Raw genomic sequence first — 26235 nt, forward strand, 5'->3', positions numbered from 1 at the left:
ATAACGGACCGACTAACCAATCAGGAATAGATCATTGGATTATTACAATGATCTAATAATCCATGAACGGATTATTAGAACTACGAGATGATCTACGACAGGATTATTAACCTTTGTAAATAATCCAGCCTAGCTAACTAGGTATATAAGTTTACTTTATGTCACTTATTAGAATACTTAGATAGCCAGTTGTTATTACAGCGTTTATAATATAATTAAATTAGAATATAGATATTTACTTTTATTTATATTACTAGCTGGTGATAAGATTGCCCGTTACCGACCTAATCGCTCCGCTAATATAAACTATAGAACCACTCTAAGGTTTGTCCCTTGGAAACAGCTAACCTATAGTACCTATAGGACCCGGTTCGTTATACGATAATAACTCTTATTTAGACGGTTACCTTAGACCTACGGGTAATAAGACACGATAGTCGACTAAATACAGGACGTTAACCCTAATGAGACTTACGAGGACCCTACTGCAGTATAATAAGAAAACGCTGCCTTAATAAGACTTACGAACTTAGAAAACCTTATGCAATAATAAGCTGCTACTATACAAAGACTTATGGGATAACTTTAAACACTGCAAAGACAACCACCAGTAGTATAACCAGTGGTAAACCCTGTGGTTAACCCAGCCCCTGTAGTATAATAACGGGAACCCGGAGAAATTATTAAACCAGCACTGCTAGATAAGTTTAAAGGAGATCTTAAACAGATTTAGAAGTTCTTTACTAATATGCGAAACTACTTTAGCTACTTTCCGACTACTATGGCTAATAACGTTATAAGAATTTAAACTATAGGAAGCTGTTTAACTAAAACTGCTAAAGACTAATTTAAACTATACCTTAGAGACTATAAGTAAACTAAGACTCCTAAGAAATAATATATACTTGACTTATTTAATAGTTACGCTATATTTAAAAAATAGCTTAAAAAACTATATAGAAAAGTTAATAAGTCTAAAGAAGTAAAGAATATACTCCTTTAAATTAAATAAAAAGGACCCTACGTAAAGTATACTACTGCTTTTATATATTTAGCCGCTAGGACTAACTTAAATAATAAAGTATAATATATATTCTATTACTAAGGACTAAATTTAGATATTAAAGATAAACTCTCTAAAGATAAGAAATCTAATACTCTTAATACACTTACGGAAAAAGCTACTTACATTAATAAACGACAATTCCAGCGGTAATAAAAACGTAAGTAAGAAGGAAACCCCTAAAAGATAATCCTAAAATACCTTTACTTTAGAAATAACGCTAACTAAGGAAAGAAAAGGGATCTTACTATATATAACGATAGACGGCCAGGACCTATAGATTTTAGTACTATTAAAGTATAATATAAGAACGTTAAATGTTATAATTATAGAAAGAAAAGATATATAAAAAAGTATTACTAAGCTTTTAAGAAGGACGGAAATAATAAATTTACGCTTATCCTAAAGCCTAAGGAAAACTAAACTATTAATATTATAAAACCTTTAGTAGACTATAATATACTGTACTTCTTAATATATTATAATAATAACTGCTAGACTTATTACAGTAATAAATAAAGATTAGGATAGTACTCCAAAGGGTGTATATAAACCTTAAATATACTTAAAGAGATTACCTAAATGTACTTAGAAAAGAATAGGATAGCGGAATAAGATATAGCGTCCCTAACATAATATAACCTTTGCGAAGGAATAACGTAGGAAAAAATCAACGACCTTAAGAAATATATATGTGACTAGTGTAGATTAGTTAAACCTAAGGGACTATATTACCTTTGCAAAATAACTATAAACGACTAGGAACAGCATAAGGATTAATACGGAATCTAAAGGATTATTGAAGAAAATAAATATTATAATGAAATTGTATAATAAAAAAAGCTTAAGAACTAATAGAGACTCCTTAAACGATAGGGATAGATTAAACAGATTAATTTAAGTACTGCCTACGACTAGATTTAATTGCTTGGAAATCGGTTTTAATAATACATTAAGACTAACGTAGACGAATACTTAATAGCTAAGACATTAGAATCGATCCTATACTACGTTAACGATATCCTACTTACTGACTAATATAACGAAGCTAATATTATTAACTATAAGCTACTATTATGTAAATAATATATTATAACTAAGCTTAATAAATAGTATAAGGATTACGGAGCTGCTGAATGTGGATAAAAGGAATTTATACTCTGTAATAAAGACCATTATAAAAAACACTAGTACTAACGCTAAGCCCTCGTATATATTACCTATAACTTAGAATAATAAGGATTTAACCTTATAAAGTATAGTAATAACGATAAGCTATAAGGAATTAACTAGAATAACCTTTGGAAATACTATAAGCTTACTACTAGATATATACCTAAGCTGGGATATATCTAGTGCGAACGCTATAATATTTAAAATAAAGAACCAGGATGGATTACCTTAGACCTAGACGATATTAATATTAACCCTTACGGTAATAATTATTACGATGGTGCTAATAATGCGACCTACTATAACTTAAATACCCTTACAGAAGGAAAGAAACTACGAAAATTCTAAGTACCAGGTACCTTAGAAGGACATCCGATTACAGTCTATATAGACTCCGGAGCTACGATAAGCTACATTACGCCTTAACTAGTTAACCGCCTATAGTTAAACAACCGTAAGAAGGAGAAACTATATACTTTTATAAGCATTAAGAAATAATAATTTACCTATAATAATGGAATTATTAACCGTAAGACTAATCTTCTTAAGATTTAGTTTAGTAAAATTAAAGATATATTTAGTTTTAATATTATAAATATTATAGAATATAATATACTCTTAAAATACAATTAGCTTAAGTTACGTAACCCTAATATTAATTAAATTAAAGGCTAGGTAAGATAGTAAACTTGCCTTAAATTAATTAATTTTAGAGATATACTATAATTAAATTAGGAGGATTAATAGAATGCTATAATATCCCCGACGATAGGATTAGTAACCCCTGTATTAAATAAAGAAATATAAAAATATACGGAAAAAAGAAAAGTTATAAAACAAGTATAATTTAAGGAGCTAAAAAAGCTCCTAAGAATAATTAAATATATTAAAAAACCTAAAAAGAAATAGCTTAGATTTTTAAACTTAATTATATAAAAGATTAAGGAACTATATTACTAAAACTAACAGACACCGGAATGTTTAAAGAACGTACTAACAGACCTCTAGTATATACTAGTCTTTAATAAAGAACTAAATACTAAACTACTAGAATATAGTTAATAGGATTATAAGATTAAACTTATAAATAATAAAGTACTAACGTTTAATAAGATTTATAACCTAAGCGCTACTAAGCTTAAAATACTTAATAAATAGATTAGGGACTAGCTAAAGAAGGGCTATATTAGACCTTCTAAATCCTTAGCAGGATATCCAGTTATATTTATACCTAAAAAGAACGGTAAACTTTAACTTATTATAGATTACTAATAATTAAATATAATAACTAAAAAAGATATTATACTACTACTACTGATTTTAGAAATTAAAGACCGGCTTATAGGAGCTAAGATCTTTACTTTATTAGATCTTAAAAAAGTATATAACCTTATTTAGATTAAGAAAGGCGATAAATAGAAAACCGCCTTCTGCATAAGATATAGACTTTATAAATATTAGGTAATACCTTTTGGATTTACGAACGCCTTAGTATTTTTTTAGAAAATAATTAACTACGTACTATAAGACTACGTAGATTATTTTATTATTATATACCTTAACGATATCCTTATCTATTCTAAGAACTTAGAAGAATATAAGGAATACGTTAAGAAGGTATTATAAATACTTTAAGATAATAAACTCCTGGTGGAACCTAAGAAATATAACTTTTATATGTAAAAGGTTATATTCTTAAGATATATTATTACCTTAGGCAGAGTCTAAATAAACCCTAAGAAACTTAAGGCGATTAATAATTAAAAACTGCTATAAAATGTTAAGTAAGTATAAAGCTTTTTAGGACTTACTAATTACTACCGACGTTTTATTAAGGATTTCTTAAAAATTGCTATATTACTTACGAACTTAATAAAGAAAGACGTTAAATTTAAATTAATATAAGATGCTTTAATAGCCTTTAAATGCCTTAAATAAGCTCTTATAAGTACACTAGTATTTATAATATTTAACCTAAATAAACCTATTATAATTAAAACTAATGCCTTAGATTATATAATCGGGGGAGTACTTAGTTAACTAGACAATATAAAGAAAAAGAGGCTTAAGCCTATTGCTTATTTTTCTAAGAAACTACATAAACTAAAACTTAAATATTCTATTTATAATAAAGAGTTTATAGCTATATATTAAGTACTTAGTAAACAGCATTAGAGATACTACTGTAAAGGAAGCTGATTTTTAGTAATAATCCTTACGGACTACTGGAATATTACTTACTTTATAACGATATAAGAACTATTCCGTAGATAAGTTAAGTACTATAAGTAACTCTCCGAATTTAAGCTTATTATTAAATACTATAGCGGAATAGATAACGGATACGCTAATGTACTTAGCAGACGCTTAGATTACTTTTAAAAAATACCGGAAGTTAAGGTATAAATACTAAAGAAAAACTAGTACAGAGACTTAATTATCCGATTAATTAACACCTTATACTAAATTAAGATAGACAACCTGATTATTAACAATATAAAGGAATACGTTAAAAACTAGGAAAATAAATAATACCTAGAAGATGTTTCTATAGATACTGGATACCTAATACTAGATAGACTTATCTAGGTACTAGAAGACTTACGAAGTAAAGTAGTAAAATTAGTCTATGTATATAAGCTTAACGAACACCGTAGAATTAGAAAAACTATATAGTAAATTGTATAATACTTTAAATTTAAAGGTATTAAGAAATAGGTATAGAAGGTTATATTAGAATATATAATATATAGATGAGCTAAAAGCTTTAAGTATAAACCCTATAGACAGCTATAACTGCTACCTATACTATAACGACTATAGGAATCGATCTTATTTAACCTAATTACTAAACTACCTCCTTTAAGAGAACCAGTTACAAAGGTACTCTACGATAGTATCTTTGTAGTAGTTAATAGACTTACGAAAATAGCCTACTTTATATTATTTAAGGAAGCCAGTAATGTAGAAGAATTAGCCTACGTGATAATAAGATACGTTATAAGCAACCATAGACTGCCAGGAGATATAATCTTTAATAGAGGAAATATATTTATATTTAAATTCTAGAAAGCACTTACAGCTAGACTAGGAATAAATTATAAGGCCAGCACAGCCTACTACCTATAGACAGACGGACAGACGGAAAGGATTAACTAAATAATTAAGACCTATTTACGCTATTATATTAATTTTAAGTAAAACGACTAGGTAGAACTCCTCTCCGTTATATAACTTATATATAATAGTATAAAATCTAAATTAACTAGGAAATTACTGTTTTTCCTAAACTATAGATTTAAACTTAAAGCTTACTAACTGCTAAGGTAAGGGGAAAATATTAAAAAAGCTATAATTAAGGCAGAAGATATAATTAAATTATATAATAAACTGCAATAATAACTTAAATTCGTTTAATAAAGGATAATTAAATATATAAATAAAAATAGGATTAGAGGACTAACCCTTTAGGAAGGGGACATAGTCTGGCTCTACTAATATACACGAGGAAATAAGTAAGTAAATATTAAAATAAATAAGCTAAGTAATAAACTTAATTTTAAAAAACTTAGACCTTATAAGATTTTAAGAAAAATCAGAGAAGTAAACTATAAACTTGAACTTCTAGAATAATAGGAAAAATAAGGAAAATATATATATTTAATATTCTATATCTTACTGCTAGAAAAAGCATAAATTAATAAAGAAACTAGAAGATTTATCTAGGATAAAATTATTATCGAAGGAGAAGAAGAAGAATATAAAGTAAAAGACATTAATGTAATAAAAATAGGAAAAGACGGTAAACGACGCTATAGGGTATAATAGGAAAAAGGGGAAGAAAAAGAAGAAATATAGGAACTTATTAAGTATTTTAAGAACTTAATAGCGCTAGTAGAAAAACTTTATTAAAGTCTAAGGATTATACTAACTTAGGATCTATTACTAATATCCTTAAATAATCTACTAACTCTAAAAAAGCAGGGATAACCCCGGAAAAACCCTCTGCTAACTGTATTATAGCAACTTAACAAGCGGCCTCCGCCTCCTTGCGCTTAACCCTATTTAACTTATCTAAATCGGTAATACCCTGCGTAACGGTATAACGCATTTTTTTATACCAACGTTTCTTCTTTTTACAAAGACGTTTAACTTTTGCATTAGCAGTATAACGCTCCTCTTCGGCTACCTTAAGCTTATCTTTTAAGCAGAAATAATAAGCAGCGATACGTTTTAACTGCTTAGAGGATAAACTATAAATATTGCAATACGATTTATTTAAATAAACATATTTAGTGTAATATAATAAGTTAGAAGGAGATAAAAGACACTTCTTATAACTATATAATATATAATAAGAATAATGCTTATCTATAGCTAAAGCGTTTCTAACTACAGAATAAAAAAAACTCTTGCGTTTTTTAGTCTTTAGATAAACGCTCTTAGATACTTCATCTATTATTATTAAGTAAGTTAGTATGCGTAAGAAGAAATAAAGAATAAGTAGTAAGGGATATACTACGAAGTAGGGATAAGCTACTTATACCTGAATAAGCAAGGTCTTAAGGATAAGACCAATAGGAGGGGGATATTGTATTACGACCTGGCTCTTATAGTCGCGATAATAGGCCTACAGGGTAGTCGGTCCCGGATAAATAACGGACCGACTAACCAATCAGGAACGGATTATTAGATTATTATAATAATCTAATAATCCATAAATAGATTATTAGAACTACGAGATAATCTACGACAGGATTATTAACCTTTGCAAATGATCTAGCCCAGCTAACTAGGTATATAAGTTTACTTTATATTACTTATTAGAATACTTAGATAGCCAGTTATTATTACAGCGTTTATAATATAATTAAATTAGAATATAGACATTTACTCTTATTCGTATTACTAGCTGGTGATAAGATTGCCCGTTACCGACCTGATCGCTCCGCCAACATAAACTATAGAACCACTCTAAGGTTTGTCCCTTGGAAACAGCTAACCTATAGTGCCTATAGGACCCGGTTCGTCACACTGCCAAAACTCCAGCTTGCAGCTCCCTGTTGGATGAAGAAATGAGCGTAGCATTGTTTGGCCGAGCAACTTCACCAACAAATGTTTTATTTTCCCAAGGCACACTGGATGCCCAGATTATCTTTGATATAAGTGTAAAGTTCGAAGCTTTGATAAACGAAGCTACTTTTGACATATTGCCTGTCTTTACGAATACTGAGGTAAATAAGTGTCTGAGATTAGGATCAAACTGTGCTAACCGGCGTCGAAGCTCAATTCAAGCAATGTAACTGTCATTATAAGCACTTTACAGTCTGATTTTGGCAATGTTAATGTCGAGAACCAATTTCAATTTCACACTGGAACAGATGGATTGGGCCCTTACCATATCAATGTCTCTTCAAATGGTGCTCAATACCAATTCCTTGAGATCTCAGTAACAATACCGTCTGGAAACACATCTCTTCCCGGACAATCTAGGTCCTCTGCATTCTTTGTCGATAGCCTTATCTTGGAGAACATAGACTAAAAGCTAGACGTCATGCTTTATATAGTCAATCTAAGTGAATGATACGACGCAATCTCTTTTATGGTAGAGATAATCGGCCTACAAGATTACAAACAGGGTAATTACATGAATGCTAGTTTTATAAAAGTACGGAGGTAGCCGATTCCCAACTGAGGGAATATTTTCTCGTCTTGTGGATTATAAACACTCCCTTGCGCTCACTTGAACGATTTAGATTGCCAATTTATATTAACACGCTACAACAACAGGTGGGTTAATTCACATTGACACACTCTCTTTGTTTTACGCTAAAGGCTACTCGCCCAAATAATCCAGCATGATCGATCCGCCAACGTCAACCAGGACATTTCTGTGCTCTCAACGACTTTTGTCTTCCATTGGACGACGTGTTTTACTGATCATTTATCTATACGGTTCACCATAGTCAGAGCGTTACAGCAGGATATAGAGTGATTAGATAAAATCTTCTGTCTTCAGTGGTGAAGATATAGTGTATTTTAGGAAGCTAACAAAGATACGAATTTTGATAGGCTGGGTAACGGCAGATATGCAAAGCCTGGACCCAAAAATGCGCCAATGAAGCAGATATATCCCCAGGTATTATACTTCAAGTCGAAATTATGGATGCTGCTAGTTATTGCACATATTTGTGTAAACCAAGAGATTATTCCCAATTCACTACTTCATAAATATATCCTGTAATGGAAACGAAATTTGCTATGTATTCTGGGCTAGCTTGCTTTATATACTTATAAGCCGGGCGAAGACAACTATGGAGAAGAATATTCTCTAAGCAGGGGGGTTCTCGTATTTCTAATACATATTGACTAACTAACAAATACTTGCCGATGCTCAGCTAATCTAATAAGCGCTGAGTAATTGCTCAACTAGACGGGAGCTTTCCCTATTGGTACAAAACTACTTCTTTGGGATAATGGTGCGCGTTGCCCGGAGCATTGTGTGATGCTTATAACACAAGCTTCCAGATACTCAGCGATTTATGCTTGTCCTAGCTTGTGGGCTGTAGACTATCCGTATGCTTATCACCGACTTTGTAAGTCCGATGCTCGGATTTTCTTGACATTCCTGATCTAATTTTTACCCCTGTAGCGATGGCCTAGCCCTATTCTTCGCTATAGGCAAATATCGTAACGTCTATATATTCCTATCCATCGCTACCCTTTCAGACAATTAGAGGTTACCAGAACAATAAGAAATAATAGTCCGATTACAAGTCATTTTCACCGGGCAAAATCTTTTCTATAATGCATTTTGCAAGCCTTTCTGTTGTATTTGCCAGTTTTGGCGCTTTGGTCTCCAGTTTGCCCACAGAACCAGCCAGTCACGCCTCTAAGGCTCTGCGAGATGTCGTTGTCTTCCCGAACAACACATGGGTTGAGAATATTGCCGTACGATCCAACGGTAATCTTCTCGTTACTCTCATCAACTTGCCTGAGGTCTGGGAGGTCGAACCGCTTTCTGGATCTGCTAAGCTCGTATACTCATTCCCTAACGCCAATGTAAGTTTGGGAATTGCAGAAGTGGGACACGACGTGTTTGCTGTCAATGTTGGAAACTTTTCGGGAACAGGCGTGGGTGTACCTGGCAGTTGGAGCATATGGACTCTAGACTACAACACTGGGAATCCGAGCTCAAAAAAGCCGGCAGGGAAGGAAATTACTGCGATTCCGCCGGCAGTTTTCCTCAACGGTCTTGCCGCCCTAACTACCAAACCCGGTGTTGTTCTTACAGGCGACTCTTTCCTTGGCCAAGTCTTTGCAGTAGACGTCTTTAGCGGTCGTTACAGCGTCGCCGTCGATGTTCCAGAGTTCAAACGCAACACAACTGCAGCACTACAGCTTGGGATCAATGGCATGAAAATCCACGATGGATCTCTATACTTTACGAACTCCTTGCAGTCTCCTCTCCTTGCCAAGATACCATTGTCTGTCAACGGGAACGCCGCTGGCCCAGTGAAAACCATCGCGAAGAGCGCGCAGTACCCAATCGACATAGGATTTCAAGCCGATGATTTTGCGCTAGATGCTACGGCTGAGCACGCGTGGGTTGCGACGAATCCTTCTAATTTTATCGTCCGGATCACCACTGCCACAGGGAAACAGCAAATTGTAGCCGGTGGGAAGTCGGACCAGACAGTTGCGGGTGCGACAAGCGCAGCCTTTGGAAGGAATTGGTACGATAAGCAGATATTGTACATCGTCACCGATGGAGGATTGGCCGACCCAAGTTCAGCTGGAGTTACAGGTGGCAAGATCATAGCTCTTGATACTACAAAGGTGTGAACAGGCACCTGTAGAAGATGGGCGTAACAGATTTACGTTTCGCAACAATGTACTTGATGAATCATGCCAGATTTGTAATAGACATTTAAAGAACACTATATGCTTATAGATTAATAAAAATACACTCTTGAGGGATATATTACACTTGAAGCTATTTATAATGTTTGTAATGACGGTTGAAGGGTTAACTTACATCCATGCAACTGTATCCTAGGGCGAAAAAGCGCTGTGCCGTAGTGGAGGAGTCGCGCTTTTTTGTGAGTCGAAAGCACTACACTATTGTGGAAGAGTGCTATACTTGGTACAGTTAATGATGACGGGAACGTTGATGGAAACATTCCTTGTGCTGCCTGACTTTACAGGCCCCACTTGGATATTTCAGTATAAATGGCTAACAGATGCATTTGACGCCACATACCACATACACAAACATGTTCACGATAGATGCTGATTAAGTTGTTATTAAGAATTTAGCTTTACGAAAATATTAGTAGTGCTTACCTATCATTGCGCAATTAGATGACTTGATGGAATTATCGACTGATCCATCTCTTTCACCTTCTCCTATTTCCCGGCAGCTCCTATTGCTGTTCTTTAATCGTCTTTCGAAATAGCCGATCTGGTTCGCATTCCCTGGATGGTACTATACATCGCCCTGAATTAGCCACCATGACGCAGAAACAACACCCGGTATTGGTGATGCTCCACGGCGGTGGCCACGGTAACCCGAAATACTTCGAGACCCTACAGAACATGCTCCATACAGGGGGATTTAGCGCAATTTCCGGCACCAATCCCTCAAACGGCGGTACTAACTTCACCCCGGGCCAATCGTTCTACGATGACGCTGCGTATTGGAGGGAGAAGATCCTATCAGTCATTAATAATAAACAAGACGTGGTACTCTTCATGCATTCGGTCGCAGGACCCCTGGGAATTGAAGCCGCAAAGGGGCTTGGGAAAGCAGACCGAGACAAGTCGGGTAAAAAGGGCGGTGTCGTACATCTGATATTTCTGGCTGGCTACCTACCCAACGAAGGTGACCACGTTTTTTCTTTCTATGATGGTACACATGCAATCTGCCCAACGAGAGCAGCATTCCGAAATGTATGTCACATACCTAGAAACTCAAGATTTCTCTGACTTGCTAGAATTCGAAATTAGTGTCCTACTAATAGCTCGTTAGGCGAATGGAGCCGACGTTCTCGATCTTCTTCCATTTTACGACCACTTTTATTCCGATTTAAATAATGACGAACGGAACTACTGGAAACAGTATATGAGCTATCAAACTCCTGACTTTTTCATATTACCATTGACTCATGCTACTTGGAAAGACGTGCTATGTAGCTGGATATACACAGAGCTCGACGAGATCATACCCGTGGATATTCAAAGGAAAAGCGTTCTAGAAGCCGAAACTGCAACTGGTATTCCTATACCAACGTTTAGCTTACAGTCTGGCCACTCACCATTCCTAAATATGCCGGATAAGCTGGTTGAAATTGTCAAGACGGTTTACAGCGAAAATAATTTATATGCCAAATAAGCTGTAACACAAGAGGTACATGAGATTCTAGACATAAATATTCGAAGCAAAGGTAATGAAAGACGAAAATCTATATTTCTTTACATATCAAATTGCCTAACGCAATACTAACCTATTGCTAAATATTTATCTTATCCATTCATGGTGCATAGCCTCTACTACATCGTATTTATATACCCACTCCGTCATAGTTGGATCACTCCATTGATTCGGACTTTCATCGAACGGAAAGTCTTTCAGTTCTACAGCTAGAGCCACATCCCTGGCCTGCTGAACTGGCCCATCAGCGAAATGCATGATCAGCCCCTGTGCAATACTAGCCTCATGTACGGCTTTGACTCCAGGAATACGAATCTTCGTCCATTTGTCTATAATATCAACGAGATCTTCTGGCTGCGACATATGCCGTAGAGCAGCAGCGAGAGCGGCAGCGTCCTCAACAGCCATAGCCGCCCCAAGAGCCATGTAGGGAGTCATAGCATGTGCTGCATCGCCGGTTAAAATGGTGCGCCGTGATTCAGAGGCCCATCTGTCGGGGACGTCAATGGACTGGATGGGCCACTTAACGGCTTCATTTACCAGATCTAGCAATCTCATCAAGCTAGACGAATTAGCGATATAATTCTTTCTCTCACAGAGATGAACCAATGTCCAGATACAATGACTTACCATGGATCCCACCCGTTGAATTGCGATTTCATCTGTGTTAACCCGTCCGAAGATAGGTTCTGGATAGTGGATGATGGTTCAGGATGCGTTAGGACCATGTTGTAGCGCTCTCCGCCTGCAATAGGATATGCCATGACATGACGATTATGGCCCACCCTAATAGGCAATGTCTAGTCAATTTTGCCGTTCATGAAAAAAAAAAAAAAGGTTCATAATAATCACCAAAGGTTAAGAGATGGTTTCTGCGCTATCCGGCTAATCAATGGATCGGCTTTGATCGCGGCCATCGACACGGTACAACGGTATGCTGCTAGACCGTGACCTTCGGGGCCTTTGTCATTGATACTAGTCAACGCCTTTCGAGCGATAGATTTTAACCCTATAAATCAAGAAAGCCTGTTACTCCTATGATAAAATGCAATGCCGATAGATAGAGAGGGTGGGGGCTAGTTCCATACCATCGGCAGCAATAACAAGGTCAGCGTCCACAACTGTGCCATCCTCGAACGTTACGCTAGCATTGTTGAAATCGTAACTTTTCGCCTTGTGATTGAGAATTACTGGTACTTTCAGTTCCTTGGTTCGTTGATATAGAGCATCATGGAGATGTGCGCGGTGGGTGACATAATAAGGCGATCCGTATTTCTGAAGGATTTCCGAACCCAGTTTGGCGTGGCCTATAACACATCCATCTTGCCAGCGGCGCCAAGTGATACCGCTAGGTCGGATGGATTGACGTTCCAATGCCGCTTGGAGGCCCCATGAATGAAGAATGCGTGATGAGTTTGGTGGAATCTGGATCCCTGCACCAATCTAGTTTATGTGTAAGTATGAGATTTGTCCGTTGTATTGGATTCGCTTTATACTACCTCACTGAGCTGTGGCGCTTGCTCATAAAGAGTTACGTTATGGCCATCTTGCTTTAGAGCAATGGCAGCAGCCAGGCCACCAACTCCCCCTCCGATAATAGCAATGGTCAGTTTGATGGGTGAAATCGGGTGGCTGGCTGATTCATTAATCGAGAAGGGTTTTGCAGAAGTCTCCAAATTAGGAGTTACTATGTCAGCTGATAATAGCCGTTTTATAAAGTTGTAAGAACCTGTGGGATAGCTAGGAAGCTGTTATCATGAACTGTCAGTTAGAGCTTCATTGGATTGAATAGAGGAAGAGATGAAGCAGCTTGCCTTAATATTTTCCAAACAGGTGTCCATTGTAAGCTATATCAGTAAATAATATCGTCAATCTCGAAATGCTTTAGTCCACAAGAATGTCATGAGACTCAGCAATCCGAATAGAGGTAGATGTATATATATATCGCCAAATTCTGATCGAGCATGCTTCCTCATCACAGACATAGACCCATATCTTGTGGATGATTATCGGGTCACACCAGTCACAAAATACGCGTTACCAACCAACAAGATGTCAGACATCCTACAAGATGACCAATTCTCGGTAGATTGTAAGATGAGCCTCTAGAAATCCAATCTCGGAAGCCCTTTGCGAAGAAACTCGCACATCGGCTTTTGATCCGACACCGTACCACACCAGACTCGGGAAGGTCTTAGCGCGGAATTGTAGCAGCCGACTTTCGATCCGACATCGTTATTTCGGACTCCGTCCCGAGCCAGCCTGGTGATACATGGTTTAAGCAAATTAGTTTCTCCTCTCATTCGATAAATATCAGCATTGTACTAGTACATTCTACTATGATTACTTTGTGTTCGGTGGTCTGATAGTTCTGGAATCTTGGTACAATTCTTGTTCACCTACTGCTTGATACCCTCGATAACGGACTACTTCAGAATTAGAGTTGCAAATAGCATTATGTATCTGACAATATGCGTCACATGTGGCTGAGTTGGATGCACACATTGATTGCTACCACTACGCCTAGTCAATGTGACTTTGTATAGCGAAGTGTTAATAGGAAAATATTATTCGGCTAAAAAGTCGTTACCGATGGAGAGATCTATCGGTAGTGAATTAACCCAACTATAATCCAGAGGCATCTGATCAAACTCAACCTCAGGGAAGAGAGTGGTGGTCGCAGTAGGATCACCCCAAGTCGATAAACTCGGAGGCTCCGAGTAAGAATTCGCTTCCCCCATGATCTCTTGGTTAAGTAATTGCAGTGAAGTTAAGCAAAGCTTGGCAGATTGACAGAACTGAGAAAGATCTTCTATCATAATAAGAGCACGGTGCCAGCATCTGTTTACCGACGCTGAAGATGCAGTGCCTTGTCAGGCCTTGAATCGCCGGGCAGGGATGAGGACAATGGAAGCCGTATAAAGAACTAGTGAATGATCGGTCAATAAGTTTGGGAGAAATAGAAAGATTAAGCAAAAAGCATGTAAAAAGATGTATGAACTCACAAAAAGTTTGAAACCACTACGCAGGGAGTGGTTCAACGGGAAAATGAGGAAAATTCTCTTTGCGCCAAGCCCACACGAGATCGATCATTGCAATAGCACTATTGATGCATCTTTGGGCACAGGGAATCCCCATGTCACGAGAAAGAGACGTTTCATACTCGCCATTCGCTGAGTCGAGCCCGTATGCCTCCGATGTTAGTAGAAGAGCCAAGATCGGCCGAAATAACAAGATACGGATTTGCAAATAACTAATGATGTTAGTCTTCATGTCTCTGGTAAAAGTTAGGTCAATGGTCTCATGATTATTCACCGTAAATGTAACACATTTGCTTGCCGTATTAGAACAGGATCGTCTTTGTCAGCAACGACAGAGTCAGTGGGCCGCGTTTGAAGACACAAAGGTAGCGTCTCCTTCCAGTGACGCAAAGAATTATCGATTCGTAGTACGGTATTGAAGTCAAGTATGTCGAGGCGAGCTTGCGGGCTGAGATCAGAGCGGGGAGCAAAAGAACTAGACGGATCTCAAGAGTAGACTATCGCTAACATATCTCCCGTGATTGAATAAAGTTTCATCGATTCGGAAAAAAATTCCATCCTCGAGGCATAGCAGTCCGACAGTGGCCTTTTTGCTCTATCAGCGACAGAAGGTGAAAAGACATGATCACTGCCATCGCTTTGAGGTAATGGGACGGCCATTGAGTCAGTCTTGCTGATTGTCGTGGGACGGCCTTGTGTCATGGAAACCATACTACAGAATTAAAATAAATCTTCGCTCTGCATGCCTCTGGGTAGAAAGTCGTGTTGTAGGAGTAACTTACCGGTCTAGAAAGACACAACCATGCCAGAGTCGTTGGCTGAGTTTTCGATCACTCTCTTTCTCAAATCGGAGGTATGCTGGCTCTGGTAGATGCAAGCCGATAGACTGAGCGATACGAATAGCCAAGCCAATAACCACCCAGCATCGATAAGACGATTCTGTACTCTGTAGATATTGTGCAAGAAGAAGACACGCTTGAACGAGTTCAAGAGAACCACCCCCAAAGGAGCTCATCTGAAGCAACTGTGCAGCTCTCCGAAAGAAGATATTTGCGGCGAAACTCTGATCAGCTACGGACCGACGCCGGAGTTGACAGGTTAGAGCAAAAACAGCATTCAAAGAACAGAGTAGTATATGGTTTGGGCGGCAGACACGTTCGTCTTCTGTCGACCATAATTTTTTATAACACTCTTGAAAGCTTGCGCGATCAACAAAGGGGTATAGAATGTGAATCTCATTCCAGTACAGGTTCATCATATCATCTGCCGCGCCCCGCGAGGGTACCACACATAGTTCTGCCAATGAGTCTAGCCGCTGTGGAAACAGCAACTCATTTTGTTTGTGACCGGACAAAATGCCAACGCCAAGTCCAGGTAAAGAGAGTCTTGAGGCCACAGCATCCTTTACTTGCTTAGTGAAACTTGCAGCGCTGGAGCTGCCCTCTGGGTAGGCATGTTCAGATGACCCATGGTTACCCATGGCATCGACACCTTCAGCTGGGTATCTTGGTGAAGGGTAAAACTCAAGGCTGCCATCCTTTTTATTCATGGAGATGGTGTTGGACGGTGTGACAGGGGTGGTGAGAGCCACTGTGTGAGACTTTGTATAAATTGTTTCCTGGTGGATATAAGGCCTCATGAGTTATGATGAGCTGAGAAAATATGGGAGCATGATGAATTCATACATACATTCTGTTGAAGCCGCTCTTCTCCAGAATATCTCGGTGGTGGGCTCAAGGGTGATGAATTTGCTGGAGGGGAGGCGTTCACATCCTCATGCACTTGAGAAGCGACAGGCTGACTTAAATTAGTCGCCGCAGCTGCTGATTCAAACATACGCAACCGACTCTCTAGAGCTGCGACGTATCTACGTATCATGTCAGACCTAGCAACACATACATGCAAAGATGATAAAAGCATAAGTACTCATGAGAATATGCAGTCTTGACACGCTCGGGTTTGTAGACGCAGTTTGGAGCCGGTCGTCGGCGTCGACGACAAGCGCCGCATCCTGGATTGGAATGATCAGATATTAGCATCAAGTGTGTATCTAAGTACGGCCTGCCCTTCCATTCAAGACATTCAGAAGGGTTACTAACGGGGCTGGACACCATCGCATTTCACTTTCCGTTGTCGGCACTCTTCGCAGGCAACAGAGATTTTAGGTCGTTTGGGCCACCGTTCAGCAAAGCTTTCGAACTCTCCATTGTTATAGGCATTTAGATCAGAGGCTTTGAGATTGTTGCTCTGGTCTTGTGTCGCGGCCGCCGATGCCGAAGGCTGGGGATTATCCTCTCCCATCATACTCAATACTTGCTGATAAGAGAGAATAGAACCATACGTATAAAAGTGTGGGCGAGTAAGTGCAGTTTATGTTGAAGAAACAAGGCTTAATATGATTGCATATGAAGAGACGCTAGATATGGTAACTGAGAGCAACGAATCTCAATGGCTGATCTCCTGAATTATAATGTAGAGGTAGCTCGCCTGGAAAGTCCGGGGACCCCGCACGCCACAAACTGCTAAAACAGCCGCTAGCTTGAATTGCATTATACAGAGGTAGAGAAATGCCTGGTAAGGATAAATCTGGATGTGTCACCCAAAGGAGGAGTTTTCTAGTGACATCTAGCTTGTGGCATAATGATTATCCGTTGGGTATAGATCGTCCTTTCTCTGCTATACGAGACAAGTAAACCCTACATGCATTTACCATTCCCATTAGACTATAGCTGCGTAAGTGTTTTGCTGAATATTCTAATTCCTCCTGTATTGAGTCATTCTGCGAAATATTATCCAATTTTTTGACAAGTCCAGGTCAGACCGAAGGAACAGAAGACTTAATATCCTACAGCCTTGCTGGGGCCCGTTGTAGGAAAACTACATATATGTACTCAAAACGCCGTATAACTAGCTTCCAACGATATGGAGATGTTTAAATCCAAACATAAATAAATCATAGCATTAGGTGTCAATTGATTTGATATCAATCTGGCATATAGCTGATATCATAGTGTCCAATGAACTTGGACTTGGAAAGGAAGCTCGGCTGCTTCCCCAAACTCTCTCCACACTTTTTCATCTAACATGCGATGCTTCACCTGGTTGGGGCCATTAAAACTCGGGGCGCTCCCGAACTTTTTAGTGTCATACCCTGGATGGCTGGTTATGAGTATACCTAATGTCACGATAAATGTAGTCCGCACCATAATAGTTGTAGCTAAGTTAATTTTTTTTTTTTTTCGTACGGGCCATGCAGTACAATCTGCGAAATGTTCGGACTCTAATTCGGTCGTCGAATGCTATACTAGAAGGGGTTGCAGATACTTGTGGGAGGTGGGCATTTACTTAAGTCAAATAGTAAAGGATGATCACATTTTTTACATACTACTCTTTCCATGACTGTGTTCTATATCTCGATTCAAATATTACACCGCGTCAATAGTAGGAAAAATCATGTCCCAGCGCAAGCTTGTCACTAGGTGTGAGACAGACGCCTTCGGGGAGATCGAGGTGAGTCTTCTCTTGAAGCTTTGATCCAAACAGATACCGCATGATACTACGTAGTCAATTTACATACTCATCGGACAACCATTGATGACAGGTGCCGTCAGACCGCTACTGGGGTGCTCAAACACAGAGGTTAGTGTGTCAAGGTGCCTATTTGCGATCGAAAGACACTAGAGTACAAGTTTACATAGCAGCAACCAAAACCTGATGCACATATATTTATTAACTGAGCTATATAGATCACTCAAGAATTTTGACATCAATCAACCGCAAGATCGCATGCCAGCTACAGTCATTAGAGCCTATGGATTGCTCAAAGGCGCCGCTGCAGAAGTTAATGTAGCACACAAAGCCATTGGTAGAGCAATTTACTCTCATTTGAACCAATTTCTTCAATAAAATAGTTCGGAAATTAACGTGTTTATATCAGATAGCCACATAGGGCATGTCATCATGCAAGCTGCCGCCGAAGTGTCGTCACTAGCCTTGGTCAATCACTTTCCCTTGGTTATCTGGCAAACTGGCTCAGGTACACAAACCAATATGAATGCAAACGAGGTCATTTCAAATCGAGCCATCGAGATTCTGGGCGGAAAACTCGGCTCCAAGTCACCTGTGCATCCGAATGACCATGTGAACCTTTCAGGTTCCTCTAATGACTCATTCGCCACGGCTATGAACGTTGCCACCGTCCTGGATCTCAATGAAAGGCTTTTGCCTTCACTTCGCGACTTTGGACAGGCTTTAGAAAGCAAATGCCATCAATTCAATAACATCATTAAAATTGGACGTACCCACCTCCAGGATGCCGTGCCGCTTTCGCTTGGGCAGGAGTTTTCGGGCTTCGCAGCGCAGATTGAGAAGTGTACTTCTCGCATTGAAGCTACTATGCCCGATCTCCTCGAACTTGCAATGGGTGGTACCGCCGTGGGCACTGGCCTCAATACATACGAAGGCTTCGCAGAGCATTTTGCTGAAGTTATGAGTCGTAAGACAGGCCTTGGTTTCAAGACGGCACCAAATAAATTTGAGGCTATCTCTGCAAATGACGCAATCGTCAGCACCTCTGGTGCTCTTAACGTTCTTGCTTGTGCGCTCTTCAAAATAGCCCAGGAAATTCGCTTCGAGGGCAGTGGCCCACGATGTGGCCTAGGAGAGCTCAAACTTCCAGCAAATGAGCCTGGATCATCTTTTATGCCAGGCAAAGTTAATCCCACACAGTGTGAAGCGCTGACTATGATCTGCGCGAGAGTGATGGGCAATCATACTGCTGTCACTGTGGGCAGCATGAGCGGCCAATTCCAACCCAATGCTTTCAAACCTCTTATCATAAGCAGTGTCCTTCATTCTATACGACTTGTCAGCGATGGTATGAATAGCTTTCGAAATAATTTGCTTCTGGGCCTCGAAGCTGATCAGGCAACCATACAAGCTACGCTGCATAAAAGGTATTCCCATCATACCAATTCATGTTGAACCTTAGTAACATCCGGTGATCTATTTAGCTTGATGTTGGTAACAGCTCTAAGTCCCGTCATTGGGTATGATTCTGCGTCTAAAGTGGCCAAATACGCTCACGAAAAAGGTATCACGCTTCGTGAAAGCGTTATCGAGCTTCGGATGCTCTCTGGAGAGAAGTTTGATGAAACTGTACGCCCAGAGGCAATGGTATTTCCGGCAAAGGTTGCCATGTAACTTTAAGAACGAGATATCTAGATCCGAAGTTTTAAGGCATCATCAAGAGTTGACGATGCATGGATTCAATAGCACTTGTCTACGCCTATATCTGCAGGAGGACATGGAAGAATAGCCATATGATCATCTATTGTCACTAGGATATCTACTTTGCTTTGTGACGCATCCCATAAGTCACCTCAAGAACTGTTCTGCAGTCTGAAACTGCATATTTAAGAAACCTGTTGGAATTCCACTGGTGTATCCTCCTGATGCCGCCAGTCAGCCAACTTGAAGGCATCTAGTTCCATTACTTTGTTGTAAACCCGTTTAATAGTAGGATACTGCTCAATATCTACGCCATATCGAACAGCATTCACAATAGCTGGAGCCAGCAAAACATCGGCCAAAGTCAAGAAATTGCCGTATGAGTACGTGCCAGCCAGAGGAGCGGCCATGCTTTCAAAAGCTTTCAACCCGGCATTCATAATATCGTAAGCCCAATCCTCAGCAGATCCCCCAATGGTGCGTACCCTCTTGAGAATACGTTGATTGGTAGGCGGCTGAATATCGCAAGCAATGAGCTGTACTAGCTCTCGTACATGAGCTCGCCCTGCAATATCCTCCGCAGGAGGCATAAGCTGAATGTTCGTATTTCCTGCTTTGCTTTCTTCAAAATATTCCAGGATTGCAATGGATTGCCGTATATGGACTTCGGTCTCAGCGTTCTGGATGACAAGCGTAGGGACAGTGAGATTCGGATTAATGCTCTCGTATGATTCTGTCAAATGCTCCGACTTAGGAATCGCGATGTATCTGAATTAAATTGGAATACTTCGCAATCTTGCCGCCGTTCGAACGCGAGCAGTACTTGTTGAGCGGAAGTAAGTATACAAGATGAACTGCGGTTCTAATGCTGGAGCCATATTGACTGACGTATGAAGGTATAACAATTCGTATTTTCAGCATAGAAATGAAGCACAACATGATATCTATTCCGTGGGAAGCAGACGTAATGATTGAATGATATAAATATATATGCAAATCTTTTGATAGCAATGTAAGCAAGCACCACATATTCGCAATTGCATGGTCAATTAGATAGCTCGGCAGATGCCCGAGTTCCAGTCGGCCGAACCCCGAGTCGAGAGACAAATTTTATTCGCTGCTCGGTGTCATTATATGCGTAAATTTAGGTATTTTCCATCATACAAATAATACCACCCAGCATTAAGTAGCCTGAATATTTCTACCAGTAACGATGTGCAAGTCATCTTCCCGCCAATGCTATATCAATAAATCTCGGTGTTAAGCCTAGATAATTGGCCGGATCACAATACCAATCTATCTCAGCATCAGAAAGGCAAATCGTTACATCTTCTCGTTGCTTCAGTGTGCTGCTCAAATGCTGGTTCTTCTGTACAGCTTGGCGACAGCACTCATATACAATATCGTGCGAGCGTGCTCGACCATACTTCTCGTGAAGTGCCACAACTACGTGCTCTGCTGCTACCAGCCCGCGTGACAAGTTCAGATTATGTAGCATCCGATTCTCGTCTACTCGGAGACCTGTCAAAACTTCTTCCGTATGTTTTAGTGCCGCTGAGCAATAGGTGAAACTTTGTGGGAGAGCTGCCCACTCAAGCTGCCACGCTCCTGATCCCGCTCGTTCAAAGTCAGACGGAACAGCATCGAGGGCCAGCCCAGCTTCTTGACGCAACATCTTGCTAAGTGCTAGAATGGCCTCACTCAAAACAGGATTATTTTTGTGCGGCATGGTGGAAGAAGCGCCTCTGTGTGCCACGAAAGGTTCGGCCACTTCGCTGACTTCAGGGATTTGCAACAGGACGATCTAGAGGGAATAATTAGCCAAGATCTTTAAACTTCAATAAGTTCTCCCAGAGTTAAATCCGCAATCATACTTGCCACATACGTCGAGTGCAATTTTGGCGAGAGAACCGCCTATCAATGCCAGTAGGGAAACTACCTCTGCGAGCCCATCTCTTGCAGCGTGCCACGGCATATTTGGCTGATAAAGACCCAATTCTTCAGAAATAGCCCTTACAAGCCTTAATCCTTCCGGTTCATGTTCTGTGGAGTCTGCGACAATACCACTCAAAGAGGCTAGGGATCCTGAAGCACCACCGACCTGAGCTAAGAGAAGACGAGGTTTAATCTGTTGCAGTCGTTCTGAATGTCGATCCAACGATGTAAGCCATATGGCTGTACGATAGCCAAACGTCGATGGGAGAGCATGCTGCAGATGAGTTCGCGCAACCATGGGCGTCTTCCGATACTGATGAGTGAGTGCCACTAGGCGATTTCGTATGGTGTCCAATCGGCTACAAATGAGCTCCAGCGCATCTTTCATCTGTAAAGAGCGGGCTAGATCCATGACATCGTGCGTATTGAGCCCTCCGTGTAGATACCGAGCGCTCGTTTCATCTCTCACCATAGCACTAAGTTGGCGTACGAGCCCCCAGACAGGGAGGCCAACTAATTCGGTTTCCTGCTGGAGCCGTCCACGGTCCAATTTAGCGGCATTGCAGTCATTGGCAATATCTTGAGCTGCTTGCTTAGGGATAGTACCTAAATTGGCCTGTATACGAGCGAGCGATATCTCGACTTGGACCATGCGCTCTTCGAACGCCGTATCACACATTATGAAACGCATGGCATCGTCGCCAAAGATTGTTCTATACATGTTTGAGTCGACGGCACTGATATTAGACGAATCGGCCATTGCGCCTTGGTGTCGTATCGGGATAGACATTGTGCTGGTGCAGCTGAGTTTCCTACAGAAGGAAAAGTCGTAAAGCCGCAGATTTCCGTTAAAATTGTCTTGAAACTAGTTTCTCAGATATATCAAGCTTTACCTTTGCTCTTTTTCTTCATGGTGATAGTACTGCATAGATCTAGCCTTCCCTATCAGATGACACTGCAGGAGCCCGAAGCTTCACCTTTTCGGATGATGAGTTCCGTGGTAACTTTCTCGGCATCCAAGCGGGACGGGACTAATTGTCGGCATGCTTATTGTCGCTGCCGAATTTTCTTAGTAATAAACTCGGCTTTCTGCTCCGAAAAGTATGTACTAGGAAATGTTCCGTACTTCCCGCTGTCAAGGAAATGGATCGTTGTGAGACGCAAAGCCTTGAGACAAACTAAGAGGTCGGGAGCTACCCGAGAAAACGATGCGAATTCGACTTGTTCGATAATGGGCAAAGGTGTATCCTCAGAAACGGTTATATGCCGAAGGAATCTCGCCCTCTGGCAGCAAATCCGTGATGAAATAATGCTTCAAGAAGAAGAAGCTCGATAGCATTCAAGTTCTGGTCGTCATTCTGAAACAAAGCGATAATCCAGCTGCGAATCTTTAACATTAACGATCAATAACGGAAAGCAGCGATGTCTAACTCAACTGATCAAAGCTTACTCTCAAAACTGCCTAGTCAGAATGCGGAACCACTGTGGACCGTCATGCATTCTATGGTGAAGCCGCTACCGAGTCCTCGAGCGGTGCCATCAATTTGGAGATACAATGACATTCACGCCTTGCTACTTGAGGCTGGTAGAACTGGTCCAGCTGAGAAAGCTGAACGGCGAGTTCTAATGCTCGTCAATCCCAAGCTTGGTAAATATTTTTATTCATGACATTTGGTCTGTCGTATAACTGCTTCTGACCATTCATAAAGATGCACCATTTACGACAGACACACTTTATGCCGGATTGCAGTTGATCAACCCTGGCGAGGTTGCTCCTGCTCATAGGCATCGATCTTTTGCCATTCGATTCATCATTGAAGGCTCTGGTGCCTTCACTGCTGTCGGTGGCAATAAGGTCTATATGGAACCGGGGGATCTGATACTTACACCAAAGTGGCAATGGCATGACCATGGTCATGAGGGTGATGCGCCAATGATCTGGCTTGATGGGCTCGATTTGCCTCTATATCATAAATTACCTGTTCACTTTGCTGAACCTTACACAGAACCAAGCTATCCAAGCAAGTAAGTTTGTTCTGTTTGGCAGCGTGTATTCCATTGTCAATGCTGATAACGACTCAGGCCTGTAGTGGATAGCCCTCTCCGGTTCCCTTGGGCTCAGATGAAAGCAAAACTCGACGCTTCATCCGCAAATTTCTCCTTAGAGGAATATCATGACGTTGCAACTGGCGGACACATCTCCTTTACCATCGGTGCTATGGCTCTTCGCATAAGCAAGGGATCAAAAATTAGTCCCAAGCGTGACACATGCTCTTTTATCTTCCATGTCATAGAGGGACATGGCAAGACAACAATTCTTGGGAACGATCGAAGCAATGGCGAAACAGTTGCTTGGTCCAAAGGTGATACCTTTGCTGTACCTGCATGGAACCATATAACTCATGATGTTGCTACCTCTGGAGGAGATGCATATTTATTTATATTGACTGATAAACCGCTTCTTGAGAACTTGGACATGTATCTTCTTGACAGCACACAGTCTTAGGCGGTATTTGTTGCTAAATAGCATGTACCTGGGGAGGAATTAATACCTCGCCACATAGTATTCAATGAATTTTCTTCAATATGCTTTACTATTACCGCATTACTTCAAAATTCGTGTAGTGTTCCACCAAACGAAAACTAGTGACTGGTCATACTTTTTGAAGTCGAAGTTGTGATGACATCGTGTTCAGATCACATATCAAGACAGCCATACCATCTTCCCAATAGGCATTTTATGTTTATCTCACCGTTGTTCTTAGTTTACAGTAATGACTTGCACTTTCATATTACGTAGAAACTCCAAACATGGTACTACGACACGAGGCATCCCTAGATGAGATGAACTTACACAGACTTGCCAGGGTGTGCAGTAACGTGCATGTAAACATGGTCCAACACGCGAACTATTGATTCATAGTTACCAGTGAATTTATAATGTTGCACCATTGCGTTGGTAACTGTCTAAGCTTCGAAATAGTAACTGAGATTGTTCATACAAAAACCATTTTGTTTTCCATAATTCCTAAGCCACCAATTTCCACTTTTACCACATCTCCGTCTTTCAGATAAATAGGCACCGGCTTCATACCTAATGCGACACCGCCTATACCATAATCATTAGTGAAAAGTGGTTCCTGATATAAATGTTAGGGCGGGATTTAAAAGACATACTTGGAGTTCCAGTCATAATGAGTGATCCTTTTTTCAGTGTAGTGCCTTGACTCAAAAAGCTCACAATCCGACGTACGCCGAAAAGAAGGTCAGATGTATTTGAGTCTTGCCGCAGATCATGATTCACGGTAGTCTCGAGGGTTTGTTTATCTGCCGCTCCAAGAACTGTTGGCGAGACGATCATTGGTCCAATAGGAGCAAATGAATCAAATCCCTTGGAAAAGCACAATTGAGGGACGTTGCCGGCATATTTGGGATCTCGTTGCCAAATACGACATGAGATGTCGTTTGATGCCACATAGCCGGCGATGTAGTCCAAAACTCTTTCTTCAGGAACATCAATAGCATCTTTTCCGATAACGATTGTCTACATAAGACGTGTCAGTAAATTGGCAAAATGGCCCTACTAAGGCGTCAATTGACTAACTAATTCTCCTTCATAGTCCAACGTTTCCTGGGCGATGATAGGAATTTTTATATCAGCATCAAAAGTCGCCAGGCATGTGTTGGGTTTGATGAATAGCGATGGATACGGGGGAGGAGTCCGCCCGCCTTCTTTGACTGTCGGGTTATAACTCAAACAATTAGCATTAATTATTACCGCACGATCAAGGCAATGGTACCCGTAAAAACTTACTGTGCTGCATGTAATTTAAACCCACACAGCGAATAATGGGCACTTGATCATATGTTAAGGGACAAAGCAATTTTTCCACTTGAAGATACTCAGTCGTCAATGTTGCATCTGGGGAAAGTGGATCTCCTTTGATAACTTGAGCTTGAAGCTCTCCGGATTTTGCAAGCTGTGTAATCTGGCCTGGGACTTGACCCGGCGCGAACACAGCATTGCCATAATAGATGACGCCGTTCTTCTCAAACCGGATTAGATGCGACCATGGAAATGAACCTGCCATTTTTCTTGGTGTGGACGCTCGAATGTCGTATACAAAACAACAAAATTATGTACACCGGCAGTAGAATTGCATTGATGGGAGGTCAAGATATGTATATTTTGCCTGCCTGGTTGCTTAATATCTTCCATTGAGAAAGCACTTCCATCTTAATCTGCTAAATCTCAATATTTTAGTCATATTTGTAATCTGCAGCCATTGCCTTGCCGAAATTCACTTGTTGGTTGATCATCACTGATTAAGGCAAAGAGATCAAAACCTCGGAGCTCGGGT

General features: G+C 40.1%; 10 protein-coding genes across 10 annotated transcripts; 5 read left to right on the forward strand and 5 right to left on the reverse strand.

The window, feature by feature from the left end:
- Positions 1-7311: 7311 nt before the first annotated feature.
- M431DRAFT_8678 (hypothetical protein) lies at positions 7312-7778 on the forward strand (the record flags this gene model as incomplete). Its single annotated transcript, XM_024923717.1, has 2 exons — positions 7312-7470; positions 7521-7778. 2 exons carry the CDS (start codon positions 7312-7314, stop codon positions 7776-7778), a joined length of 417 nt encoding a protein of 138 aa, XP_024771159.1.
- Positions 7779-9043: 1265 nt separating this feature from the next.
- Positions 9044-10081, forward strand: M431DRAFT_485327 (hypothetical protein; the record flags this gene model as incomplete). The annotated part of the gene is made up of 1 exon (XM_024916273.1): positions 9044-10081. One exon carries the CDS (start codon positions 9044-9046, stop codon positions 10079-10081), a length of 1038 nt encoding a protein of 345 aa, XP_024771160.1.
- Positions 10082-10676: 595 nt separating this feature from the next.
- On the forward strand, positions 10677-11630 carry M431DRAFT_533676 (hypothetical protein; the record flags this gene model as incomplete). Its single annotated transcript, XM_024920892.1, has 2 exons — positions 10677-11188; positions 11268-11630. The coding sequence occupies exons 1-2, from the start codon at positions 10751-10753 to the stop codon at positions 11628-11630; spliced, it is 801 nt and encodes a 266-aa protein (XP_024771161.1). The 5' UTR covers positions 10677-10750.
- Positions 11631-11756: 126 nt separating this feature from the next.
- On the reverse strand, positions 11757-13732 carry M431DRAFT_498730 (hypothetical protein; the record flags this gene model as incomplete). Its single annotated transcript, XM_024917724.1, has 6 exons — positions 11757-12231; positions 12300-12455; positions 12522-12678; positions 12758-13112; positions 13169-13417; positions 13715-13732. 6 exons carry the CDS (start codon positions 13730-13732, stop codon positions 11757-11759), a joined length of 1410 nt encoding a protein of 469 aa, XP_024771162.1.
- A 1430-nt stretch (positions 13733-15162) lies between these two features.
- Positions 15163-17011, reverse strand: M431DRAFT_540465 (hypothetical protein; the record flags this gene model as incomplete). Its single annotated transcript, XM_024921071.1, has 5 exons — positions 15163-15422; positions 15493-16247; positions 16481-16577; positions 16637-16721; positions 16810-17011. 5 exons carry the CDS (start codon positions 17009-17011, stop codon positions 15197-15199), a joined length of 1365 nt encoding a protein of 454 aa, XP_024771163.1. The 3' UTR covers positions 15163-15196.
- A 1152-nt stretch (positions 17012-18163) lies between these two features.
- On the forward strand, positions 18164-20047 carry M431DRAFT_540473 (hypothetical protein; the record flags this gene model as incomplete). The annotated part of the gene is made up of 5 exons (XM_024921072.1): positions 18164-18220; positions 18312-18349; positions 18457-18575; positions 18648-19665; positions 19723-20047. The coding sequence occupies 5 exons, from the start codon at positions 18164-18166 to the stop codon at positions 19910-19912; spliced, it is 1422 nt and encodes a 473-aa protein (XP_024771164.1). The 3' UTR covers positions 19913-20047.
- Positions 20048-20091: 44 nt separating this feature from the next.
- On the reverse strand, positions 20092-20817 carry M431DRAFT_498733 (hypothetical protein; the record flags this gene model as incomplete). The annotated part of the gene is made up of 3 exons (XM_024917725.1): positions 20092-20103; positions 20134-20672; positions 20727-20817. The coding sequence occupies 3 exons, from the start codon at positions 20815-20817 to the stop codon at positions 20092-20094; spliced, it is 642 nt and encodes a 213-aa protein (XP_024771165.1).
- A 344-nt stretch (positions 20818-21161) lies between these two features.
- On the reverse strand, positions 21162-22664 carry M431DRAFT_498734 (hypothetical protein; the record flags this gene model as incomplete). Its single annotated transcript, XM_024917726.1, has 3 exons — positions 21162-21743; positions 21825-21982; positions 22004-22664. 3 exons carry the CDS (start codon positions 22662-22664, stop codon positions 21162-21164), a joined length of 1401 nt encoding a protein of 466 aa, XP_024771166.1.
- A 632-nt stretch (positions 22665-23296) lies between these two features.
- M431DRAFT_485334 (hypothetical protein) lies at positions 23297-24380 on the forward strand (the record flags this gene model as incomplete). Its single annotated transcript, XM_024916274.1, has 3 exons — positions 23297-23522; positions 23584-23899; positions 23957-24380. 3 exons carry the CDS (start codon positions 23297-23299, stop codon positions 24378-24380), a joined length of 966 nt encoding a protein of 321 aa, XP_024771167.1.
- Positions 24381-24870: 490 nt separating this feature from the next.
- M431DRAFT_498736 (hypothetical protein) lies at positions 24871-25965 on the reverse strand (the record flags this gene model as incomplete). The annotated part of the gene is made up of 4 exons (XM_024917727.1): positions 24871-24983; positions 25052-25418; positions 25479-25612; positions 25689-25965. 4 exons carry the CDS (start codon positions 25963-25965, stop codon positions 24871-24873), a joined length of 891 nt encoding a protein of 296 aa, XP_024771168.1.
- Positions 25966-26235: the final 270 nt, after the last annotated feature.

This window comes from Trichoderma harzianum (genome assembly GCF_003025095.1).
Source record: "Trichoderma harzianum CBS 226.95 unplaced genomic scaffold M431scaffold_12, whole genome shotgun sequence".
Lineage (NCBI taxonomy): Eukaryota > Fungi > Ascomycota > Sordariomycetes > Hypocreales > Hypocreaceae > Trichoderma > Trichoderma harzianum.